Raw genomic sequence first — 27,870 nt, forward strand, 5'->3', positions numbered from 1 at the left:
TCTTTTCTTCTGCAGGAACTGTTGAAACGGTAAATACCAAATTTAAGATATGCTTTCTTCACGTTTTTACGAAGTTAGTTTCAGAATTTAAGATCTCATGCCTATTCTGAAACTATTGCCTTTAGGTCAGTGATAGATCTATTTAGGTTAGAACCGCCTCGGTAGCCTAGTGGTACAGCGTCCGCTTCGAGTGCGGGAGGTCGTGGGTTCGATCCCCGGCCGCGTCATATCAAAGACGTAAAAAATGGTACTAGCAGCTTCCTCGCTTGGCACTCAGCATTAAGAGGGTAGTGCTAGGACTGGTCAGCCCGGTGTCAGTATATTGTGACTGGTTGGGGTATCATGTCACGTGTCTACGGCGTGATATTCCAGTGAGGCAGCACTATAAAGTTGGGCATTGTGCTCACTGCTACAAGTAGACACCGTCGTTTATATGAGTGAAAAATTGTTGAAGAAGACGTTAAACCCGAACACACAGGTTAGAATTAACAGCGCAGTATATTTCATGAACATTTAAAAATGTAACAACAGGTCGCCTTCTTTGGCATTGCAACTAATAATGTATCTGTAGGACTCGGATGCCCCTGTTTAGCACCTGACAGCAGGTTAGTCTTTGTTTGATAATATTATATGGTTTATGACTTCCTATTTTCATTTAAATAAATGAAATAAAATGAAATGAAATAAAAAGGCAGAAAAGAAATTAACTTTAAAATTAATAAAATGAAAACAGAAAGTAATCAAAATAGAAAAAAAAAGTAAAAACACAATGCATTTTCTTTTCTTTTTTTTTTTTTTTTTTTTTTTTTTGAACATTTGAAAGACTTTTATATTATGAACAAGAAAAACTAAAACCAAAAGGACAATAGAGGCTCTAAGTTGTACACCTGACTTTGATCATTTGACCTTGATTAAATATATATGACACAATTTGAATCTTGCATGGTAACATCTGTGTTTAGATTACGAAAAACAAACATAAAACAGGTAAAGTGCCACCATTGAAAAAATAGGATGGTCTTACAATAATGACTTGGTCCCTGTTTAATGCTGATCCGCCAAGCGCTTCAAGGCAAAAAAATAATATTCAAATATATTTCTATCTTTAGCTCTGGAAGCCCATTATATTATACAAGATTATACCAGATAAAGTGCTTCATCAGAAGAAGTCGTTTAAAGGTATTTCTATTTCTGTCTCTTATGGTCCTAAAAAGGGACCAAATGCCTCCGTTTAAACAAGTGAAGAAAGAACCCTAAAATGATGCTACAGACCAAGTGTGATCAAGATCATGCAAGGACTTCATGAAAAAAAATGTTTAAAGGTATTTCTATGTTTAGCTCTAGCGGCCCCTGCTAGGGGGCAAATGTGCTTGTTTTAACAAAGTTGGGAGATGACCTTATAATGATGCTACAGACCAATTTCGATCAAGATCCAACATACTGTTCATAGCAGGTCATTAAAAGCTTTTTCTATTTTTAGCACTAGTGGTCACCAAAAGGGGTCAAGTGCCACAAGCCGTAATCGTTACCATCCGCCACTTTTGCTTTCCGCTTCATTGAGAACTAGGCCAATCTAACTTTTAATAAGTAACACACAAGATGTAATACCTAAGAGGTAATGCATAATATGTAAGAGGTAATTAATAACACGTAACACTAATATGTCATACATAAGAGGTAATACGTAAAACTAAAATAAAATGTCCCTAATGGTCTTCCGTAATTTCCAGTGAATCTTTAACACTTTTGTTCAAAGTCAAAACTTCCATACTGTTGACATCAGCTCGCCATTCTTATATAAATTCTCTATCAAACGTTGTTTAAATATATTGACAAATTCTTGATCAATATAATGAACTAAAGTTCTATTGTTTAAAACTTCATTCCATTTATACATAAATCCATATCTCGACAAAATGTTTTTCACATGAGTAAAGCAGTTGGATTTGCCATTTAAACAATCTGCTAGGTCTGACTCTAAAATAGCCTCCGTGGCCGAATGATTAAGGTCGCTGACTTCAAATGTCTTGTCCCGCATCGATGTGGGTTCGAGTCTCCCTCGGGGCGTTGAATTCTGCATGTGAGGAAGCCATCCAGCTTGCTTACGGAAGGTCGGTGGTTCTACCCAGGTGCCTGCTCGTAATGAAATAATGCACGGAGGGGCACCTGGGGTCTTTTTCCACCATCAAAGCTGAAAAGTCGCCATATGACCTATAATTGTGTCGGTGCGACGTTAAACCCAATAAAATAAATAAATACAGTAGCGTTCATAATAACATTATCTTAACCAAGTGACATGGCGACTGATTTAAAACCACCTCTGTTGCAATATATACCTTCTTTTCTTACCTCTGTCATCGCATTGTTGCAATATATACCTTCTTTTTATATTACGCTTAAATACAAAATTGCACGGATTTAGAATTTTCAATGAATTTTCAATGTTCGCATAATAATCGTAACGTTAAGTAAAAAGGCGATATTTCTCGTTTACTTTGGTGAAAATGAAGCATGCTTAGCTGTAAGAATATTGTATCATATCTATAATCAGCGCTTCTTGCGATAACAGAACAATCACCAGATTAAAACAAGTCTGTCACACTGTTTATATTTAAGACTGCGATTTCAAGAAAACAAAAACAATGTTTAACCACATGTTACATTTTGCTTTGTGAAACGACATGGGAATGTTCTGCAACATATGTTTATGATTTTAACGTAGATTAATTCTAACTGCGTTATATCATTGAACTGGTACATATTATACGATGTATATATATAAACTCCGGCATGTTTGTAACTTTTTATAAGACGCTTTAAAGCAATGCTACGGTGGTATGTTTAGGACATCATGCATTTATTTTTAAAGATTAAATTATCATGTGCACACGACATCTTATCTCGAGCGCAAGACATCTTATTCCGTGCGCACGATATCTACATTTGTAAAATACTTCAAGTTTATGGTTTACTCAGTGAGATGAATTCCCGCGAGCAAACATAAGATATCTATCTGAAAGGTCAATGTCACACTTGGCTGAAGGAGTTGGGCAAGGGTTATGCTCACAAAATACATCTCACTCAGGCAAGCATATAGTATTTTCCCAATGTACGACAACAACAATTAAACGGACGGGCAGGCGCACGCACACACGGATATTGCCCTCTATCTACTTATAAAAAATCTTGTAATTCAAAAAATGTCACTGATAAACTCGCTGAAGGATAGAAGACGTTTGGATGGGGGTAACAGGGTGGGTGTAAGAGTGAGCAATTTCCTCTGGTAACACTTTATAAGTGACTAACAAATATAAACATAACAAGATAAAATGTCGTGCGCACGAGATAAGATGTCGATCTAAAACAGACATATTATCAGTTTATGTTTACTGGCGATAACTGTATGTAAAATATTTTAAACCACCGCTTGAGTAATCTGAAATAAAGAATTTTAATCTTACGTGTTTGCATCGCTTCAATATATATGTATGACTTCATTAAAAAAAACCAATTAACGGAAAAGGGTGTCAGTCGTTACTTCATGGCATAAGGTCAGCTACAATGTTAATAAGAAAATCTAACACCGCATTTGATCCGCATATGAAAACAATATCATCGCCTATCAGCCGTCATTGTACATATGAATATCGATTGCAATTCAAGGCCCGATATAATATATACTCTTTATTTCCGCCTTTTAGCGATTACAACATATATAAAAAGAAACATGTATAACGTATAGAACATAAGAAGAAGAAATGAGCCGAACCATGAGAAAACCAACATAGACTCATAGTGCGTTTGCGACCAGCATGGATCCAGACCTGTCAGGATCCATGCTGTTCGCTTTCAAAGCATATTGCAATTATTTTATTGGCGATGGTAGAACCTATTATGAACAGCAGGCAGTATGCCCGGTAACAGAGAGATAGCGAAATCATGCACATGCGCATACAAAATATGAATTAAAATTTTACAAGTATACGTAATATTCAGCGTTTGCCAAAGACTCTCAGGTAAGCTTTACCTGATACATAACTTGTACGCTTACACATGACTTTTATGTGAATAATTTTTATTTTTCTGATTTTTGTCGCATGAGATGCTCTTTGAACCTACACTTATGCGTATCCGCACAAGTACAAAATCGCAACCTCTCAAATATGCAGCCAGACCTGTGTTAGCAACCAACAAAGGAATGAACCCATGAAGTTGCCAAAGGCACAAAATTAAATACAAGTAATAAAAGAAATAGAATAAAGAAAACATATAATATCATAAAATTGTAAAGATGATTGAATAATATTATTTTCACTTTAAATCACGAAACTTAAAATTTTCACCTCTTTCAAAAGTCACCACGAAACAATAAAACGTTCGTTTCACTATTTTCAGTTAACTAAATAAATAATCAGTACGAAAGTTTATAGTAACATGTTTAGGTAAATGTAAGAGAAGCCTTATGGACACGACCAGCCCTTTGCGAATATCATGTTGGCATGCCTGAGACTCCGTAAATGTATCAGTCTGGATCTGAAAAACAAACTTGACAGCAGAAATACGTCAAGCTGATACTATAAATATATCATTCCCAAAGGGAAGGGTGGGAGGGAATTTTTCTATCGATGTTGTTCGGACGATTTCAGCTAGCAAACTGGTTCAAGGGCGTGGCAAATACATGCACGGACTTCTCGTATTTTTTGCCGCCAAGCGTGTAGATTATAAATTTACGAAAAAAACCGTAAAACGGAATGCAACTGATGTTGAATAATAGAAGACAAGTAATCTCTTACAACATGATTTATCACCAAAAATTAACATAATGTATTTCTACAAGAGAACATAAATGCATTTAGAGAAACCATTAGCGAACAACGGATGCGCAGGCTGGTCTGGATCCATGTTGGTCGCAAATGAACTATGTTGGTTTCCTCATGGTGCGGCTCAAATACACATACATCTATTTTTTAACAAATACCATGGACAGTTGACAGTGTATCAAAGAATGTATATACATGCACAATGAATCGTTAAAGTATCGTTTTAAACAGTCATATCACGGAACAAAATGAAGGATTCTTAGCGATATAAAGTACAAATATTTTCAATTGAGTAAATTACCCAGGAAAGATAACAATATATACAAATGAAAGGCAAGAAAATAAAGGAAGTATTGTTTTCCACAATAGACATATTAATAATGAATACTAGTATATTAATTATCAGAACATCATTCCACGTGATGTATATATACAATGAAGATTCTTCAATATTGAACCTGGAATCTTAAAACTTATCGAAACGTAATATAAGCTTCTTAGGGCAGGTAATACTGATAATGTTCTGATACTATTACTTTTCTTTAACTTGACATTGTCAAATTACTTGTTTATTAGACAAGTTGGTTAGTCATTGTCGGCTATGCAATCATGTATAAATTTACAAACACACTGTATGAGCTTTTTTGTGGAGCAGTCCATCTATGCAATACATATATCAAACACATTAACAATAAGTGTGCTCCTTAAAATGTTTCTGCATCACAATCTTTAAGAAAGTTGCTCAGTTTAATACTGTATTGTCTTCCGATACAAGACAAAAAGGTGGAACGATACCTTTTATGAGACGGACATTCTGATATTAAATGCAGATTTAAGTCAGCAGTTTGTGTATTGCAATGTTTACACGCTTTTAAATCACTTTACTTTGCTTGAACGGCAATTCTAGTGGTAAAGCATGCTCCACTGAGCTTAGAGAGTCTGAATGTCTCCACAATAGTGATGGGCTGATATCCGTGTGCATAGCTTTAAAACGAAATCGTCATTGTTATTTAATCGTTCTGACTATTGCTAAGTATGGTAAATACGCATAGCATTTAAAGCTGGTCGTTTCCATTCGAATTTGCCAAGAAATTTTGCAGTTTTTAAGTAAGATTCGATAACATGAAAAAGATTATATTATTCAAAATGCAAACATCATGAAAATATCAAGTCTGTCCTGTAAAACATCTATTCGCATATAAGTGCAATCTAAAGTTAAAGATTTTACTTGTAAGTTAAACTGGAGGAATCGTACAGAGTTTTTGAAGGAAATTCAATTTTCGTTTATCGATTATTGAAATAGCAGGTAGCCATCAAAGCATACTGAGAGCCATGTCAGTTCGAGTTTTCCGCGGAAAATGTTGAATGCACTTGGCAGCAAGCCGAAACAATCTTTTTATTTTTAGAATATCATTTTCAGCCATGTTATTCCATAGCTCAGAGCCATAAAGAGCCTTTGGAAATGTAACTTTTTCACTAAGGAAGCCAAGACTAAGGGATTTACATCTCTAGGAGTCTCGTTGATAGACAGAAGTGAAAATAACGATGAGCGGCCTTTCCGGATACGTGCTTCTACCGCCATTGAGGATTTTTGCGATTTGTGTAATTCAATCCCAGCGTGAACAACAGAGTCAACCACTTCCAAAATTGATATTAATATGTTTTAAGTTGTGATTGCCTGAATTAAAGTACATTAATTTACATTTATTGTCGTTGAATTCATATCCCCATCTGCATGCATAGCCATTCGCTATATTTAGCTGATGTTCAAGAGATTTTATGTTTGGCGAAAGAATAATAATGTCGTCTGGATTCAATTACTGAACCGTTAGGACTTCACTGTAGTAATTGGACAAGTTCATCTATAAAAAGAAGATATAACCAAGTAGATAATATTCCCCTTGACCAATACTTTGCAGCACTTTGACATTTTCAGACATTATTCCGTTAACAAGAACATGTCTAGTTAACCCAGTGTAACTATTTATAAGAATTCTTAAAAACCGTCCCTGTATTCCAAATTTCCTCAATTTTACAAACAACCCATTATGCCTGATATTATCAAAAGCACCCGCTGTATCTAAAACACTGCAAAGGTATTTGAATTTGATTCACACTGATGAGCAAAAGTTCCTTGAAAAATTAAATGATACTGTTAACGGACCAAAGTGTTTTTGGTATGCGTTTTCCTGCTCATTTGGAAAGTTCTTTCTGTTAACTTTCGTCCATGTTTCAAGTCTTTCATGTAACATTTTTCAAAAGTTTTGTATATTACAGGTAAAAGACTAACTGGTCTATAGCTTTGGGAACATCTGTCGGTTTCCCATCTTTGTATATAGGGATAACTATTCCAGTTTTACAGTAGCTTGGTATATACGATGTTTCAATCATGGCTGAAAACAGTTTCTGACGGTATTTCTTCAGGACTTCACCTCCAAATAGCAAGTGTTCATTAACAATTTTGTCAATACCAGGCGCTTTTCGCTTTTAAAGTGATTTCAATGCGTTTTCAATTTCAGATATTTAACGGCTTTCGATAAGAGCTCATCTTCTTTATAATCATCCGACTGTAAGGATGCTTTAACTTTATCATCTAACTTGTGAAAGAATTTGCTGTCAAACTTTTTATTACCTTTTGGCGAAAGTATTTGCTCATAATAATCTCTGAAAATTCCAGCAATTTCATATGGATCACGTGTTAACCATTCATTTACTTTAAGTTCTGTAATAATGGAGAATATTTTACCATTCTTGGTCCGGAATAAGCTCTAAAACAAACGCTTGTCACATTCGGCTGCGGTATTAAGTTCTTCGTAATATTTATCTCGGAAGAGTCTTCTTTTCGGGTATCTATAAACCGTCGTTAAGCAATTTTATACGAAACGTAACTATTTTCAGACAGATCACGTGGTCTACCATTCATGACTCATTTTATCCTGACATTTCTTTGTTCGGTATTTGCATCTTTTTATTTCTTCGACCTCTAGGGATTCGCATTTAGCATTATATGTGACCATGACTGAGAAAATGGGTCCAGGTGAGGAATTTTGACATTTTCAGATTTTTGCATATTTAGAAAGTATATCCATTCAGAATTAAATCCTGAAAATTTCAGATGAAAATCTCAAAATTTTCAGTTTTATGACAGATTTTGTAACATAGATATTAAAGATAAAAACAGAACATTTCAGTTATCCTTTCTTTCCAGTTTATTTCTCACTTACTGGTAATGGCTAACAATTCTGAGATAAATTAATCTTCTGTTACAATATAAGGATATAATTTAGATCCCTTCTTAATGCACAAAACGATAATCAATTAAAATCTTCAACAAATTCTATAAAAACATTACTCGAATTGTTTTACCAAAGCAACAAATATATTAAATTCCCTTCTCTATGATAATACTTAAAAAAACAAGTTCACTTGAAATAAGGCACATGTATTTAGAAAAATAACCTGAAAATTTCACACGAAAATATTAAGAATATTTGGTTTTATGAAAGTTTTGTAACATAGGTAATAACAATAAGAATAATACATTTCTGTCATTGTTTCTTCATAACTTGTCTTTTCCTTGCTGGTAATAAATGACTATTTTGAAATAAATGAAACTTACATCACTATATGTACTCTTTGGTAATGAATTTGAAAATTTAATTGCCGACACTATGTGTTCGTTTAGTTTTTCGATGCTATGAGGAGTAGGGATAAATTTACTCAGATCAAACTCTAGCAACGTTTTTTCAAGATGGTTTGAATCTTTAGATGTGTAAGTCATACAGATAACACGGTAACAATTGGTTTGTGATCTGAGACGATATAAGAATTCTCGTTTATTATTTGACATTCTTTGATCAAATCATTTCTCGATTTGGGAATTACAACTCCGTCAAGCATTTTACGTGTCGGTTTGAAAGTATAATTCATTTGTACTCTATACTCCCAGATTAATTTGATTAAGGAATTGCATAAATGCTTCCGCTCTTTGGCTGCAGTCATTATTGTCTATATATCGTAAGTTTACGTCCCAATCAGCACAGAAAACAAATGTACCTGAAGGTGAGTATACTTCATACAAACTCTGTAAATTCTCTAAGCATTCCTTATAATCTTCATCATGGCATATAGATGCAGAATATGACAGTGTTCATGATTTATGAAAGAAAATAGAACTCGTACTCACATCAAAAGTGTCCATTTCCTTTGTTTATTTTTCACGTGTAAATTTCAAGGGCGCGGCCATTTTATTTTCACCTCGCTCGACTTTGACGTGACTTTTCTCGCTTACGTCATAAATACCATAAGACATGAAATTGCTTGACGCGGCTCAATTATTATTGTATAGTGGTAAGATGTTTTCTCCATAAAGCTGAATGCCGATAATTCTGTGCGAGTTCGTATTAAGTATTGGTTTCGTTCTAGTTGGTTTAACCAATGATTTGTAAATGATTGTTTGAAACATAATTAACTAAAAATCAAGCAAATAATCACTTCAATTTATGATTCTTATTGTTCACTTACTAGTATCAAACAACCTAGATTTCTGTCCTTTAACCAGCTGTTTCAAACCGTACGTTTCAACACCTTGTCTCGAACCACTCGACCTAGAATGAGTATATGGACCGCAAGTATGAGCATACGCTGCAAGGATGAGGGACTGACCTTTCCACAACCCACCTAGGTCCAAACCTTAAAACTAATTCAACCCAAATGTCTCAAACACCCAACAATTTTGTCCTGAACCACTGTTTTAACCCTTGTCTCAAACTATGTTTTAAACCTTGTCTCAGACCTACCAAGGTTCCGCACTATAACCCTAAACCATCAGCTTATACTGCGACCCGGACCAATAAAACAATATAGCTATCAATAGGACCCAGCAAGGATGAGCCAAAGCTGCAAATATGAGGGTGCCTCACCTAAATTATTTATTACCAAAGTCCCAGTTATAATTATGGCTTATTTATTATAAATTGTTTCTCCAGTTTCTTTTCGATGTGCACTCTTTGAGCTCCCAGGACGATCTGCCCAAACTGGATGCGCAGTGTATATTAATATGGCCGTATGACGTCACTTGCAAACGGACATACCTCTGACTTTTACATAGACCGCCTATACTGATACAATTTGCCGAAATGCACTTAAAGCGCGAAAGGACCAATTTCGCGACATCTTCAACAAGATAACGTTCATCTTGGTAAACAGTTATTTTTGCTCCCAGACTGCCACGGTGAGTATTTATAACTTTTACTCCTACTGGCGTTACGTTATTTTCGGTGAGGTATTCTATGATGCCATCTCTGTTTGAATACGAGACTATTCCTCCAACATAAAACCGTCTTGTTTTCTGAGAATGAACACTTTCGAAGACACGTAGATTTTGTGGTCTTTTGCTCCCGGCATTCACTTTCAGCACAAATAAAGGTTTCTCTGTTTGCATTAGTTCATTGTTTTCTTGGTGATCATTACTTAGTTTTTCTGCAGAAATGTCGTTATTTGATATACATACTGGTATTGGCTGTTTTACGACATCTGCATTCGAAAGTTGTTCGGAGTCAGTTTGCTTTAGATTTTTGACAGGCTGTTTCTTTTGTGTCATACTTGCTCCGTTGATTTCTGAGTTGCAGGAGTTGACACTTGATTCATCATGTAAAGCTTCCACGGGACTCTTGTCCCCATGTTCCTAATGTTAGTTGGAGTAGCGATAGGATCGTACTAATAATAAGTTGTTTATTTTGCAGCAGCAGGGAATCGAACTTCTGTAGTCTGGCATTTTACTATAAGTCGTCAGCTGACTACTGTTTACAACAAATAGGAAGTAACAACTGACTTCTCGGTGGCCAATAAAATATGTAAAATGATCCCTTGGAAGCATAGAATGCAACCAAAAAATAATAGCATACTCGGTTTGATTTAGTCTGTTCATGAGAGGTAATAAAATGTGTTACACCTCTAACGCCCCCTAGCACCAGCTTAAGTGGAACTCTATTACACATACAAGACAAAAATACTGATCAATGCTTTGCACAAAATTGGAGAAAATGAGTTATATCATGATGTAACAGTTAGTTTTATTGATGATAGTATAATGGTTTTGGGGTCAGTCACAAGGTCAAAGGTCAAGACTACAATAACACTGAAATTGAAAACGGTTATCGCTCAACAAATAAAAAACAATAATATTGTAACTGAAGTCTAAGGGAAAACAATAGGTGGTCTGTAACCTACTGATAAAATATTTCAGCAACAGGTAGATAGAATATCTTTAAGTAAGGTTTTTATATGCAGAAGATATGTTGGTTGAACATATACAGGAAAAAATAAATATTTGCTAACAATTAATGGTGCTTGTATTTTACAACTGGTGGTGTACAGTTGTTCTCATGAGAAGTTTGAGGTATATAGATAAAGGAGAAATGATGGTAGTGAAATTTTTATTCAACAAATTCTTAAAACTTATTCATCTGTGTTTGTATTTTATAAAATGAACTATTTCTGCGTATTGGTGTTTTTATGCGTTTTCACAGAAAGCTCTTGTTTTAAAGAAAAGTTGTAAACCACATAATTTCACAAAGTAAAACATATTGATAAAACTACTAATTAGAAGAGAAAGTCTCTACTGCTTATATGTATGCGTCAAATTATTTGATAAAATTTAATATAGCTTGAATATAATTTTAACACCAACAAATTACGTTCAGTTTTTCATTAAGTGTTGAACGTAACTATACTGTGTAGCAGAACGGCAAAACCACATTTTTAACATGAACACACTCCCTGTCAGTATGCTGCAATGCGGCTACTTAACCCTACTCCGTCTATGGATAAGGAAGTAGAAAGAATCAAGATCGTCCATCATTTTCCGGTGCCCTGACACCCTCTTTCACCCTTGACGCACATCCCATCTTCCCCCAACCATATATTGCCCCCAAACAATTACGCTCAGTTAAACTTGCATAATCCATTTAAATAAAAGAGAATGTATCAAATGATTAGATATATTTGTATTAATATTTTCATAGCTCTTATGAATCACAATTAATGTGTACAGTATTGGTCAAAAATAATCACTCAGCTATTTGGGCAGGTTACGATAAAACACAGCATATCTCCCAAAATCTATGACACGACGAGCAGACCCGGTACCCTCTGGACATCAGTTCGACAAAATGGCATTTGGAATCTATGCCCGTAGCCATATTCACCAAATGTCAGGGGTTGGAAAATTTGAACCGAGATTATGAGAAATGCGGTACACCATCACCAACTTGGCATTCGACCGGCATTTCAGCAGACTTCGCCAGCCAAGTTCACTGATCATATGTCCGTCACTTTTTGTTGGATTGTAGTTTCCACTGCGAAACGTGCTGCGCGATGTTGTACAGCTTCAAGCTCGGTTATGTTTGACATCATGTGTTGTTAGCCTTCTTAGTGGTCATCTCTACATGACTGTTCCTAGACAGGTTGTCTGATATAGTTACACTATGATACATTCCGCCTTGTACTAGTTTTAAGTTTTGTCCCCTGTTGTATTCCGATCCCTTCGCATTTACTGGTATTGAAGGACATTCATTTCCTTTGCAAGTCCTTCAGTCGGTCAAGGTCCTCATGGAGAGCCAAAAAGGTCTGTTTGTGATAGAATCTTTCGATATACCTGGCTTTTGTCAGCAAAGAGGCAACGTATTGAGGAGATGCTCTGCATGAGGTCATTAATGTACAGAAGAAACAGGAAGGAGTCCAGGACTGACCCTTTGTGTACCCCAGAGGTGACAGGGTTTATTCTTTGGGGAGACCTTTTACGACGGCCTGTTGGCTGCGATTGGATGGAAAGCTTAAGATCCCACATAGAATGTTTCCTTTGATGCCGTAGGAGTCTACCTTGACTGTGAGACGTTGATGTGGAACTATATAAAACGCGTTTTGCTGAAATCAAGAAGGAGAGCATGAATTGGTTCTCCTTCTTTCAGGGCTGAAGACAGTTATTCAAGCGTGATAAGAAATTGACCTTCTGTTTATCATCGCTTCCGTAAACCGTGATGCTGGTCTGGTAGAATTATGTGACGATCAAGGTATCTCATGATCTAACTGTGGATGACGTGTTCGTGGACTTGTTCTTACGTAAAAATCCATTTGTATTACATTCTAAACATACATACAGATTGAAAAGTCTTTGAGTTACCGTAATGCTAAGGTGTTAATCGAAAAAGCCCGAAATTTCCGTTTCGTGCCGTTTCTGTAGAAATGTATGCTCTGTTATGTATATATCATTTCCCCTAAGGCTATTATATACATTATTGATAACTTATTGTTTACTGACCTAGTTTTGAGACATCATGTATGTTGTTTATATTCTATGGTGTTCCAGAATGTTCTACCACAAAACTGATAAACAGGCTGTGACAATTATATTTAAATTCTGGATTGTTCTTGGTTTTCCAGAATCTTCTTTTTATTCTTAGTGATACATGTAAGTTCTGGAACCTTCCAAGATACTTAATATAACAAACTGTCTGAGGACATGAAAGAACCTACAGTTAAAATTTCTAATGAAAACTTTCCTGTATTTCTTAATAACACGATATTGCCAGTTTGGATATTTAACATTTGAAGGATTTACATTAGCATTGTTGATTTAAAAATATTTTTGAAGAGAGGATATATATTCCTTGGACAGACTGAATTCAGTTAGGATAAGTGAATAATTTGGAGTTATTTCAGTTTGGATTTAAATTTGACCAGGACAGGCATTGGACTTTTCTTGCATATTAGATTGGACTTTGCAGTTAGTTACATTAAGGTGTTTGAATTGTTACTTTTATAAATAAAATTTTGTTATTGTTAATAGTTGCTGATTTGTTTTTCTGTTACCTTAAGTATTATAAGTAACAAGCAGTTGTTACCATTAAACGTAACTGCTCCCTTTGAACAACTAACATACTCCCTAACTTAATGTTATTTTTTCTATCATTGAAAATGTTTCACAACGATGTCCGCTCGTACTAAATGGTCTGCCACCGACTAACAACATTTAATCATCTTCTCTGTTCTTATTGTAGGGTAGTGTATGGTGAAATTTGTTTTTTTTTTTTTTTCATTTACACAGTACTTTCTTTGAGGTTTGTGTTGTTTCGTAAAAGTACAGAAAACAGTATCTCATTTGTTTTCGGCGTCCTTATATATGTTTCCTTAATTTGACCATTAGCATTTCTGAAAATAAGCAAAGTAGTGAAATGACATTGGAAAAATGATAATATTGACCCATGAAATCATAATAAATCGAAAACGCAAGCACAGGATTGAATTTCAAGTGTGTTACGGTTGGTATTGGCCTAGCTTGCTTAAAATTTCCATAAGACATGCATTTTTTCTTCTTTCAAACTCATAGTTATTTTATGTACAGTTTATTTGTTTAAAACATTGGTTAAAAGCTGCAGGTTTCCCATACCTGAAATGTTCAAATCATTTTCATTAATGTCAGATATTGTCTTCGATAATGAATGAATTGTAAAATATTGCATGCAGTTTGATAAAACAATACTTCTTGATAAATAAATCCTTGGAATTTACTGCATTTAGACATTTTCAGTTTTTAGGCTCTTTTTGGACAAAAGTGAACATTCTCCTTTGCTCAATCTTACTGTGAAAATACGTCCAGACTGCATCCCAGGCGTTCTAGAAAACAACGATAGAGCATGCTCTCCCTCGCCCCTAAAGATTTCGCTTACATACTCAAAGAATAGCTAGGCCCATGTAATAAGAACTAATACATCACACTGTGACAACAGTAATGCATCTCTCCATCCTTGTAAATTATTTTACAGTGTTGTAAAACATTTGTTTGTTAACAGCATTACTACATTTAAACTTTATACAACTAACAATGGAAGCGAGAGATAATGAAAATCATTAAAAGCAGTTTCATTAGGAAAACAACTTCGCCACAGATGTTTTAATTGTATTGTAATTGATGTAATGGCATTAAAACGTAAAGCTTCAAATATTATATCACCATCTCTTTATACGCCCATTTTTACTTAGGAAAGCGCAAACGCTGGGAGGAGGATGTAAGTCTATATATGAGCCGTGCCATGAGAAAACCAACATAGTGGGTTTGCGACCAGCATGGATCCAGACCAGCCTGCGCATCCGCGCAGTCTGGTCAGGATCCATGCTGTTCGCTAACAGTTTCTCTAATTCCAATAGGCTTTGAAAGCGAACAGCATGGATCCTGACCAGACTGCGCGGATGCGCAGGCTGGTCTGGATCCATGCTGGTCGCAAACCCACTATGTTGGTTTTCACATGGCACGGCTCATATCAGCTATTCCTTATGGTATCTTGATCACAATTGTGCAGAGTGAAGGAGTACAAAATGCTTGTACAAAATGCAACTTTTCCAAAAAATATCAGAAGACAATTTATCTCCAGAACCAAAAACTACAAATTGTTGTGCATGAAAATTAAAAAAAAAAAAAACATCACTCTGAAATATTAGCATTCTAAATATAATCCAAATGATAAGAAAACTAAAGGATATTTCAAATTCTTCTTACCATTGCCTTCAGAGTGATCCATGTAGCTATTGTCCTATCAAACGAATTGTTGTTGTTGTTGTCTTTTTGAGGGTTTTCATTTTTTAACCTTTTATTTTTCTTTTTATTAACTGAATAAACATATCTTCGCATCTAATATTTCCTCCTAGAAATTTCTTAATGTACTACAACATGAATTTTATGATTCAGCTCATGTAACACAAGTCTTCTTAGAAGATGCAATCGTCTGTCTGCATGCACGCTTGAATCCTTCATTGTTTTAGCATTATTTTATACTCTTGTCTGCAAATTTCATACTTTTATCTGCTCATCAGTGTCACTTTCACAAGCACGAGTCTCACTGCCAACACTTTGTAAGGAATAATGTTTCTTTCACTGCCGCTCCCCCAATCTGTTAGGGGAGTTAAACAACATTTGAAGGGAGATAGATCTTAACGTCACTTGCTACAGATTCAGCTGGGGAAAAATCAGGGTATTTTAAAAAATGATAAAGAGAAGAAAATACAGGGTGTCCTATAAAATGAAAGTTATTCCGCTATATATAAATGATGGAAGGGGAAGAGTGATTCAATAAACACATTTCTTTATCCATTTTTAAAGGCATAACAATGAGAGGACTGCGTATTTTATTTCTCCTTGAACTTGTTTTCTTACTAGCCTCAGGTGTTGTTGCCGATGAAGGGAGTGACGGAGATGAGACAAATACAAAAGAGGATGATGATACTGGAAGTGAAAATACTGATGAGAACGCTTCAGATGATACTGCCACAGGAGGCGAAACCGGCGGGAAAAAATGTTTTATCAAAGGAACATTCCGAAGTGTTAAAGTTGGTAGGCTGTTTTCTTATATTACGATAAGTTAATCATTAGCTTAACTTTACTGACCAATCGGCTATCATCAAGATCGGCTGACCGACCTCACTGAGCAATTTTTTTTTTTCTTTTTTTTTTTTTTTTTTTTTTTTGTAAAAAAAGAAATTGTTGTTGGTGTTATGGTAAATCTATCTTCTGTTGACTTTAGGCGACGCTACTTAGAACAAAATCTTACATTAATTGAAAAGTATTTCGCGAGAGTAGGCTTATAAGCATTTTAACTGTATGGTTAGTTAAAAATAGCCATTAAAATATTGAATCGAGGATTCAATTTTGAGACGAAATAAGTTAACGCATAAGTAAAAAAATATAATCCATTACTTAGAGAGACCTTACGATGAAACTAATGAAATGTTGTCAAACATGCCTCTGGGTCACTTCAACACTTTTATGAAAAGAATGGTCAGTCAGTTTTAGTTTGGGGAAATAAGCAAAACACTCGCTTTTTGGAACGGGGTATTGTAAGCAAGATACATTTTTTGTCTTTTTGTTGTTGTTGTTTTTTTTTAGGAGGGGGGTGGGGTTGGGGGTCATTTTTTTTCTTGGAGGGAGAGAAGAGGAGAGAGAGAGAGTATAGGTGAGAGAGGTTGCGAACAACTGCCTTTTTAGAAAAAATATACAAATATTAGAAAGGCTTTCATGTCAGTATGAAGTTGTGTATCTGATCTGAAATGGTTAAAAACAAATGAAAATAGTTGTAGAAAGGCAAATCTAACATAACAGTCTAATGAAGTTATTGGCAAAAGATGATAGAGACAGCGCATGTTACTACATTTTATTAAGTGGTTATAATCGAACATAAGAATTATTAAAGGATATGTTTATAAAATGGCTACCATAAAATGTATTTTCTTGTTATTTCTTATGTCTCGTAATTGTTTCCAGTTTATTATATATTTATTTTCAGTCTCCATATAAATACAACTGGACGAAATATCATTGTGGCGGTACTCAAAACAACTACCTACATTTACACCTTTTTTTTTTTTTTTTTTTTTTTTTTTTTTTTTTTTTTTTTGCGCCAATATATTTGTATATAAAGTATTACACAAGGAATCTTTCTAAAAAATTGGCATAAACTGTGAACTTCATACAGAAATTCCGATAAAAAACTGACACCATCTGATATTTTACTTATTTAACAAACACGCCCCATTTTAAAAAGTCACAAGAATACATAAACGTGTTAAATACAAGAAATTTTCATTTAAATCACAAAACAAGCAATTACGCTATTTTTGTCAAAGCTAGAAAGAAAATTAAACTTCTTGAGCATATTTTTGAGAAATGATATTTATATATAACGTTGTGTACATTTAATTCACACACTGATATAAAGCTTTTGATGTCTTCATTTGATAGTAAAACTAAATTCTGTTGGGTGTAAAGGACATGAAGCAACAGAAACCATAATATTGAGCCGCGCCATGAGAAAACCAACATAGTGCCATGCTGTTCGCTTTCAAAGGTATTGCAATTAGAGAAACCGTTAGCGAACAGCATGGATCCTGACCAGACTGCGCAGGCTGGTCTGAATCTATGCTGGTCGCAAATGCACTATGTTGATTTTCTCATGGCACGGCACATATGAAATTGAACAGGTCATTTAATAATATTTACATTCTGAGTTTCACTGCATATTTTGTATGGTTGAAAAGAGGTTTATTTTCGAACACCAACATTAGCGAAACGATATTAATGCTGACCCTTTCCGCGAGATTAAACGCGCAATCTGAAGTCATTTACGAAATGACGTCATTTGGAAAATTCTTTAAAAAATTTGACGCCAAAATTTCCAAGAGATCAGTAAATTTTGGCTGAACTAATTCTTCTGACGATCAAGATCAAAATTGAATCAACAACCTATTATGACAAAGTTTAGGTTATTACATACAGCAACAAATTGTAAAACACAATTCCTCTAACTAAACATATATATAATATCATGCACGTTCCGTTACTGTTGATGTAGAAAGTATCTCACACCTCTTATACATTCATCCCCTCTTTGAAATAGTTCGACATCGCAGAATTCATCTTTTCTAGCCTGTCGCTTTGAAATAAAGTCTAGCTAAAACATGTGAGCGAGTTACCGTAGTTTAATAAATGCATTTTACTTATCAGTTAGTTTTAGCGACTTTTAAAAATGGATTGAGGTACATGTATTAAAATATATCGAATTGTATGCTTGTATAATCTGATTTTTGTAATTTTGATATTTCATTAGCAGAAGAACTTTCTAATTTTTTTATACAAATGTTTTAGTTAAGTAATTAAAAGGGAATTTACAAAAATATTTATGCGTTGGAGGTTTTTCTAAGTGTAATAAAATGTTTTTGTTGTTTGTTTTTTCCTACTGAATATGACACATCATACAATGCTGTTTTTATTATTATTATTATTATTATTATTTAGGAACTGCAAATATTAATTTGTAAGTGATCTTAGGTTTCCATTCCTAGAACTGAAAAAATGTAGTGATAAAAATCCAAACACGCAGTCAGTTTACAATTCTAATATTACTAGCAATGATTAAATAATCATAACGATATTATGTAAACGAAATGTCAAATTTGATTAATTCACACACACACACACACACACACACACACACACTCTAAGTTGGTCATTCGCTTTGCAGAATAATTCGCCATTATTTGCGCCCTAATGGAACTCTTTCGCAAGACGTATTACCAGTTCCGGTGACATAGGAGCGCTACGACCTATCATTTGGCACCATACATGCGCGAGAAAACAGTTGTATCATATTTGATCTAAATTTTACAGTGAAAGACATGCTAGAATCGAAATAATTTATAGCAAATTTATAGTTGCGCCCTCGTGAATCAATATGCCAATCGTGTATAAATAGTGTTAAAACACGGTTTTGCTATTAATTATTTCTAAATTAACTAATATTCTGACTAAATGGAAACGTGTCTTCTGTAGGGAATAATAATAATAAACAACGTAATACGTTACGTTTAAATAAGCAGTATAATGGATGCAAAGTCATAGCTGATATTTGCATTATTAAATTTGAAAGAAATAATTTCAATATCAAAACATAAATCAGCAATAATGTGACGTATATTGTAATGAAGCATCAGATCAAAATGATACAAAAGTTCCTATTAAGATAAGGAAAAGAGATGAATAGGAACAAACTATACTATTGAAATTGATTATTAGAGAACTACTTGCCATATAATAACTTTGCATTGAGTCCGTTTGGATACATGGTTTGTAATTCATACAACCAAAAAGTTTCTTTACACAAAGGACACAAACGAGAAATCTTAAAATGAATGTTATGGACCATTAAATATTGCTGCGACGTGAGAAAAGTAATTTGGATCTGAAAAACAATTCTAATATCAAAGCGATGGCCATTCATACGTTTTGATACATTTTGATTTCTCTGACAAACATTGTTTCTAACATTTTTTGCATGAAATGAGAAACAATCATAACTTAAGGTGTACAGTCAGTATCACAACGCAAGCTAAAATTCACTGGTAATAAATGAATTCTCTACAATGTTACAACAATGGAAGCATCCACGTCTGTTACATCTGACAGAACTGAAATTGACGTTGCGTTCCGAAAATTTAGATTGTTAAGATATGTCTTCTTTGTTCTTAAAATAGGAAATACTTTTAATCAATTTACTAATGTTTGTCGGTGTCACATGTATTTAGTAATGTATAAGCTAGTATACATTTGTGATGGATCACTCGTTTAGTGGATGAGACACTTGAGAGCCATCCAAACAGCTTCCGATGTATACTGAATATTTTTGGAAATTTATGCCAAACGCCTTTTATTTATAATTTAGGAGAAATTTTCAGACACCCGAAGAACAAGTGCATTGCTTGCAGATGCTGCGAAAACGGAAAATACACGTGCAGAATGAGAAGGTGCCCTCCACAACCGTGCGGAATAAATAAACAAACTTCTTTCTCAAAAGACGGCTGTTGTAAGGAGTGCTGCGAAGAATGCACAAACACAACGTGTCCTGCTCTCTCGTGTCCAAATCAGGCATATGCGCACAACTCGTGCTGCAAGACATGTGGCTGTAAATATAATGGCGTTGTGGTTCCACAAGGTAAGTTTATTTCATAGAAAAAAAATCGCGGTTTCTTTAAAATCAGATTATCCCTCTTACTCCCCTTACTGATGACTAGAAATGTTGACGGGCATGACTTGATTACCGTATTTAGATATACTTGACGCAAACTGAAAATTAATCAAACTTGTTATATATTCAGGTCCATTTGGGCATGTTTGTGAACAGTGCGTTTGTCAGGCGAATGGCGTGGCAACATGTAACCGAAAGACTTGCCCTCTCTCAAAACTTGAATGTATAAACCCCACGTTTGATGACCCTACAACGTGCAATTATATATGTCCTGACGGTGGTGAGTATTTTAACTTGTCTACAATCTACACGGTCTATGGACTTTGAAGTGGTGTATGTAGTGTTATAATTTCTCTTTAAATTGAAAATACAAAGTGCGCTTATAACAACAATTGTTTAATCAAAGCACTGAGAATATTAATGAGACGGTGCTTTGCAGTCTTCTCACAAGGTGTGGCTGATTGTTCGTTAAGAACAGAAGCAGTTGCCGTTACAGAAATAGTAGATAGTGTGCGATACAAAATGTTCCGACATAAAGGAAATCAGCCATGATTCCCTAGTTTCAGTCCTGACCTAGATATTTTAGAATGATTCCTAACACTATATTTCATGAAAATTAGGTCATGTATGTTAACAAGTTTCTTCTCCGTTTCTACCTTTAGATCTATATCTTTTTTCTCAGATAAGCCAGTTCCAGACATAACCCAGATATTTTAGGGAAACATATTTGGAGATTCTGAACATTGAGCACTGCAGAAAATATGGACTCAAATTATCAACAATGTTTATTTGTTATCTGACCTTTTGACCTGTTTTTTTTTTTTTTTTTTTTTTTTGGGGGGGGGGGGGGGGGGGGGGGTTTTTTTTGTCTCATGCAACACAGTTTTAAAGTTGGTATAGATCTATATTAGAGATAAACATTCTGCAAAAGTTTCATACAATGGGAATTCTATTATTTGATGTGGTGGCTTTATTTTGTCCCTAGATGACCCAGTATTAAATGTGTATGATTTTGTTGAGACATTGTTAAAGAAAGACAAACATTCTGACCTCTTGAGAGTATAGAGTAAAATTGTTGATGCTGACAAACAACGACGGACAGTGGAACAGTGGAAGATCACAACAGCTCACTTTGTGCGGATAAGCTAATAAGAACCAAAACTCATACTAAACTAGATTTTTTTATATGTCTCTCCATGCATTTCAACCATTTTTAGAAAGTAAAATCCGATTTGTATATTTTCTGTATAAAAATCAAAAAGACCAAATCTGAAGTGAAAAGTCATTCAACTGAAAATCATGTAACATCTGCGCAAAAAGGCTTGCGGCTGCTAATTCTTATGAACTTCATTCAAATTTGACAAATACTACAGGAGAAAAATTGTGGACAGATTTCATTCAGAAATGCCTGTAAAGGACCGTAACTCCACAAATCTAATTTAGTATAGACAATACTCTCTACATAGACTTTATGCATAATAATCAAATAGTCATTACTCATTTAAAAATCAGTTCACTGTAAAACCTGTAGTATATGCATGTAACATTCCTTGGTACTTATCATTCTTATTTCAATCAAATCCCACCACCAGTATTGGAGAAGCAGTACGGACAAATTTTATAAAATGCTTTGAAGTAAATTGTGTCTAAGTTCTAACAGCAACATTTTTTCTAATTTGTACTGAAAAATTTCTTGATTTTTTTCTTTTTAAAAAGAACTTATAGATAAACTATAATTTGGAAAACGCTTAAATACTTACAGTTGATGTATAACTTGGAAACGCTTAAAGTTGAAGTATGATATGAAAAACGCGTAAACTTTCCGCCGAAATTTTACTTGAAAAAAAAAGCTTATAAATATTTTAAGCGGATGTCTAAGCCGGAAAAGCTTATAATTGATACAAAATTTTGAAAAAGCTTATATTTACAGCTAAAGTTCAGCTAGCTAAAAAGTTAAGTACACATCATATTTTACAAATCATAATTAATCAATACTGTTCAAAATTCGATTTTGTGTAATTCAGACATAACAGGAGGTTACTGATAGAACGTTGCAGTGATTGTTTTATCTTTACTCTATACATACATATGTTTTGTTAAAAAACTTAAGATGTGAACTTTATCCCAGTTTCATGTATCTGTAGGTTTAAATGTTAACTTCACGACAAGGCTCTGCCCAGGGCAGATACGCCTGTTTATATATCCCTGTGCTGATGTCTCTCTTCCACTGAACATGTAGGGTCTGTGCCGAATGTCTTTAATTCTTATCATATGCATTGATATATTGCCTTGCAGTTAAACGTACCTTATGCTTGGATTTAGACAATCTGCAAGAAAAATATCAATTCATTTTTACTTGAAAATAAGCAGATAAGACAGATCAAATAAATGAAATACGCCATACCATTGTTACTTACACAACCTAAATTACAGCAGATGTAAATCCAAACAGTCTACGACATTAGGATGATTACAAACATACAACTGGTTTAAATGGGTCAACCGTGTTGTTGTACTTATATACTTTATTATGTACTTAAATAGACTGGTCCGGTTTATAGGTTTGTCAGGACTATGATATGTATTGTATTTTGCCATCGAAATATTTCTATAAAATGCTTCTTCCCCTCCCCTTTGGATCCGTCCATGTTTACAAACACGTTTGTTTATTTTATGGAGTGTACCTGTTTTTGAATAGATATGTTTTCCATTTATCTCGGTATCATAACAACTGTGCAGTCATACTGGGACTAGAACCTAGGCTCTTGGAAAAACTTTAAGTTGTTCTATAGACTGAGCCCAGTTGTTCAAACCGGTTCTTAAACTAAGCACCAGTTAAATTTTGTTTCAAAATGTTAGTGTTCATGGTAAGGACATGTATAAAAGCCTTAGAATACTGTCCCCTCGCCCACCCACATATTTATAACTATGATGAATTCCATTAACTGTGTCTCTTAAATTTTCCAAATTTTCAAAACGTACTGAAATGAGTATATCTGTGGAGAAGTCCGAAAATACCTCCATACGACTGACTCCCAAAATTTTTCATCCAGTATGCAGTGCCCGATTTCATACTAAATTAAGCTAATACAGACATAGGAGACAATAATCAACAGGGTTCGACAACTCCTTGTGACCCCTCGGATATCAAAACTATTTTAAACGTTCATGACAAGATTCTGTTTGTTACTGTCCATAAAAACTTTTATACTTAGTTAATAGCCATTCTCATTCATCAGATGTTCGGCATGGTACCCGAGTGAAACCAGAGAACCGTGGTAAACATCTGGCATGCAAGAATGAGTGAATTGCAGGACGAGTACAAAGTTTACAGCTTTTATAATATTAAATACACATATGCGCATTAGCCGCTCGTTTTGATTTTATATACATATATACGGATGTTGCTGAACTACTTTTTTGTACATTATTTGGTTTCTTTTCACGTGATCAAAACGAATCGCATTTTCATTTTGCTACGCTGTGTCGAGTTAATCAAACATTTGGTTTAGGTAAGGTTTCTTTATGACACCGATTCGTAAAATAAAATGTTTTCAAAATTTTTTTCGACAGTGTCACGGACATGGCATTTTGGCGTATTGCAGCACTCTCATTTGGGGCGGACGGGTTGGTTGGTACAATAAGTTATTTGGTTTCAAAAATAGCCCAATGTAACGTAGTGTAGTAGCCTGGCCGGTGCACCTGAAGTTTTCTTTAAAACACGTCACCATTATAACAGTTCTAACATTTTTATTTTCTACGAAGAGCAATGCACAGTTACTTATAATGTTCAGTCGAATTTCAAAGATATAATCAATTTTCAGTCAGCCTTTTAAAACAGTTCTGTTTACAACTCTATGAACACAATTTCTTAATTATATATGTACTTCAGCCTAGCTTTTAACAATGAAATTTGAGTTTCAGCTCCTGGGAGCGGGACCATGTCCCCTAGCCCGTCACCTGGGCTGTTCCCCGCCCCCCATCCCCCTCTGATCACAGAGTATATTGAGTTTATATAGGATTATACAGGAAACACACAGCACATTATGTAACTACCCGTTCCCTTAAGGATACATAGAAAATAATTCACTGATGTGTACATGTTCATACCCTCAAGCTACTGAAGATTTGACAAGTTTAGTCTGACCGTTAATTCATGAAATGTAAAGTTTTTGTATGATTTTTAAAATCTTAATTGTCTGAAAGAAATATCCAAATTAAAATACAGAACCTAGCCATTACACTACACCAAATCGGCCATGTTCATGCGCTTTGTTTGTAGCTGCACCCTTTTTTAGGGTGGATTTGGTACTAGCGAAGTGCAGTTATTTTATTTCTTGCACCTGTAATTCCATTGGAGGCACCGCCTTAAAAATCAGTCAGCCCATAATATACATATCCTATAGCAACAGCTGTTTATCCTATGGCAGCAGCTTTTTATCTGCAGCGTTTCGCATGAAATCTTCATGCATTTGTGAAGAATACAAAATGATGAAAACTTGTTTACATTATGACATTGAACTGAAAAAAAAAGACACTGACCTCCAGATTTTCGCTAAAATACAAAACTTTATAATTAAGGCAGTTTCCTTCCGGTACACCGTTACAAACGCTGGGGAAAAAAATAGAAGCAAATATTTCATCTTAATCTATAATAACTTATTAAGTCAGCAATATTTTTGTTGTTGTTGTCGAACGATCTAAGAATCGTAAACGATTGGTGAATTTGAATTTATTTAACGAATGACTAAATACTGTTTTGAATGATAAGTACAGTATTTCTCCAAAACTCTGTTTTTATGTATACGGTTCTAGATAATACAAGGGAACTCTGTGGCCTGGTGTTTCAGGTCGCTGGCTTTGAATCACTTTCCCCTCTCAGATGTTGGTTCGAAATCTCGCTTGAGGTGTAGAATATTTCATGTGAGGGAGGAAGCCATACAAATGGCTTATAAAAAGATCGTTGGCTCTACAAAGGTGTCCGCTCATGCCTGAAATAATCACAAGTGGGGCACGACCATAAAAACATGGAATAGTAATATCACTTAATGTATGCCGGTGTTACTCTAAACGCAGCAAAAGAAATCTAGATATTACAGCTGTACATACGTATGCTTTTTTGTATACTTTTAACCTAACTTACCGAAATTGATAATGTCCTCTAAATAATTAGAGCTATTTTTCTCAGAACTACATCAAACATATAAAAAGTAAATCTTGGTCAAGTTTGATAACCAGGCAGTTATACCCTTGGAGTATATGGACATTGTCCACTCGATAAGAATAGAGTGTTTTAAAAATAGAATTAATTTGCTGCAACGGGCATGAATTGAGATTGACGCTCTTGTTTTATCTGATTTAAAGCTAAAAACGAGTATAATCCGAAGGCTTGCCGACTTGCTCAGTAGGACAAGTTTATAAAAATGTAAACGTTTTTCTTTCAGAATTTACATGTCGTAGGAGTAATTTAATCATTCCTGCCGGTACAGTTATGGCAAGAAAGAACAAGATATGTGCATGCAATACAGATCATTGGTTCACGAGAGCATTTTGTAGTGATGAGCCCGATCTTTTTCGTTATCTGCCAAAGATGTCGGAGTTGCGGCAAGAACGGTGCATGGCTCAACATAATCTGCCTGAAATCATACCAAATCCACTGCCTGACTTACAGGGGCCGTAGACTTTCTAACAGATACAGCACTAAGGTCTGCAGCCTACAGAAGACCAATACAAGGCAACTAGCAGTCTATAAAATGTAATAAAATGCTTAATATAATAAAAGGTTCACATCTCTATTAAAATAATTCCCCCGTGTTGTTCATCAAAAAGTCTCAAATTTTTTCATAATGTTTTTCATAATGAGACCTGTTCCCAGCGAATACATTTATAAAAAGGCGTATTCGTAATTAAATCTGTGCAGACCAACAACCTCTGCAAAGCTCTATTTCATTTCTCCGTCAGAAGTTACTCTACGGACAGTCTTATCGATAGTGCGGCAGTATCTCTGCACAGATTTGTTTCATTTCTCCGTCTGAAGTTACTCTGCGTCTGCGGACAGTCCTATCAATAGTGTGCCAGTATCTCTGCACAGATCTATTACATTTTTTCGTCTGAATTTACTCTGCGGACAGTGTCTGAAGTTACTCTATGGACAGTCCTATCAATAGTGCGCCAATATCTCAAGATAATGGTGCCTCCCTTTGAGTGCATTCACGAATACGTAAAAGCACATATTTACGCTGGGTCAAATATTCTCGAATTTGAAATTTTGAGTACGTTCGCGATGTTTAGTATTTGCGAAATTATTAAAATGGTACCCTACTATAATTTGAATTATACTAATGGTAAATATTTACGCGAGGATATATTTTCGCGAGATGTAGGGCCTCGCGAATGTAGCGAAAATCAAACCCTTGCAAAAATTTCTGCTTTATAGTAATGTAAGTCAAAATACACCTATGTTGTTTGCATTCTTCTGCTACCGAATTATGGAATACACCTGATATTGCTGTTCGCGATTCAAATTCATTAAATATATTTAAATAAAAAATGAAAGAGACTTTTAAAGCGCCACGAGTACCTAAGCATTTTTGTTCGGAAACTTACCTTTTATGGATCTACATGCGCACCTAGGACATTATTGTCGAATTCGATGTTGATTTATTACTTTTCATCAGTTATTTACTTTGTGTAGAGCCTATACGTTCTACTGCCTTCGCAAAAGTATATGTGGGCAGAAACCAATCAATTGATCATGGGGTGGGAATGCTTCTTGGCTGGATTCTTAAGCCTCATCGATAGATATGTATATGTATTTTTTAAAGTTACCGGGCAAATCACTTTATTATATACCTATATAAATTCTGTAAAAAGTACAGCTTGTTTTTCACGAGGAAATACGAACAGGCTGAAAACAAATCCCGGATTGTACCTCAAAACTCCGGATTATACCCCTCCGTATTGCATGTTGCCGGACTATTTTCATTAATATGCATAACCTGACCCAGATCTATAAATAGCGCACAAAAAAAAAAACCCACTCAGTTCTATTTTCAGATCGATAACAACGAATAACCTTGAAGAAAAACTGTTTCATCCATTTTATGTTATTGTGCTGTTAAACAATTATTATGTGTAAGTTTGCTTTTTCTGTCATTTTTTTCATCAAAATAGCTGAAAAACGATAATGATTTCCAAAAGGTGGCAATCAATACTTTCGCGACTTTAAACGAGTGACAATCAATGATTGCAATGTGTAGTATATTCCTGCGCGAGCTGAACAAATAGTTATTTTTGCCGATGGGTATTTAGTCATCTTTTGAATAAAATAACAACAAGCAAAATGTAGGAGGTATATAATAAAAGGGTCCGCGCCTCGTGTGATCCGCCCACAAAATCAACTCGAGCCGAATACAACATCCCAGATCAAGCTACTGTTATAATAACCCTATTATATTTCTAACGGAACATTTTGTGTCTTT

The 27,870-nt window shown here is 34.8% G+C and overlaps 1 protein-coding gene and 1 long non-coding RNA gene across 2 annotated transcripts; one reads left to right on the forward strand and one right to left on the reverse strand.

Moving 5' to 3' along the window:
* Window positions 1-13,664: 13,664 nt before the first annotated feature.
* LOC128547036 (uncharacterized) lies at window positions 13,665-15,489 on the reverse strand. Its single transcript, XR_008366269.1, has 2 exons — window positions 14,462-15,489; window positions 13,665-14,030 (listed from the first exon to the last, which is right to left on the reverse strand). It is a non-coding gene; the product is annotated as an uncharacterized LOC128547036 (long non-coding RNA).
* Window positions 15,490-15,937: 448 nt separating this feature from the next.
* LOC123532229 (kielin/chordin-like protein) lies at window positions 15,938-27,551 on the forward strand. Its single transcript, XM_045313617.2, has 4 exons — window positions 15,938-16,206; window positions 20,087-20,356; window positions 20,520-20,669; window positions 25,834-27,551. The coding sequence occupies exons 1-4, from the start codon at window positions 15,984-15,986 to the stop codon at window positions 26,067-26,069; spliced, it is 879 nt and encodes a 292-aa protein (XP_045169552.2). The 5' UTR covers window positions 15,938-15,983; the 3' UTR covers window positions 26,070-27,551.
* The last annotated feature ends 319 nt before the right edge of the window (window positions 27,552-27,870 follow it).

Source organism: Mercenaria mercenaria, chromosome 11 (assembly GCF_021730395.1).
Source record: "Mercenaria mercenaria strain notata chromosome 11, MADL_Memer_1, whole genome shotgun sequence".
In the NCBI taxonomy this organism is placed as follows: domain Eukaryota; kingdom Metazoa; phylum Mollusca; class Bivalvia; order Venerida; family Veneridae; genus Mercenaria; species Mercenaria mercenaria.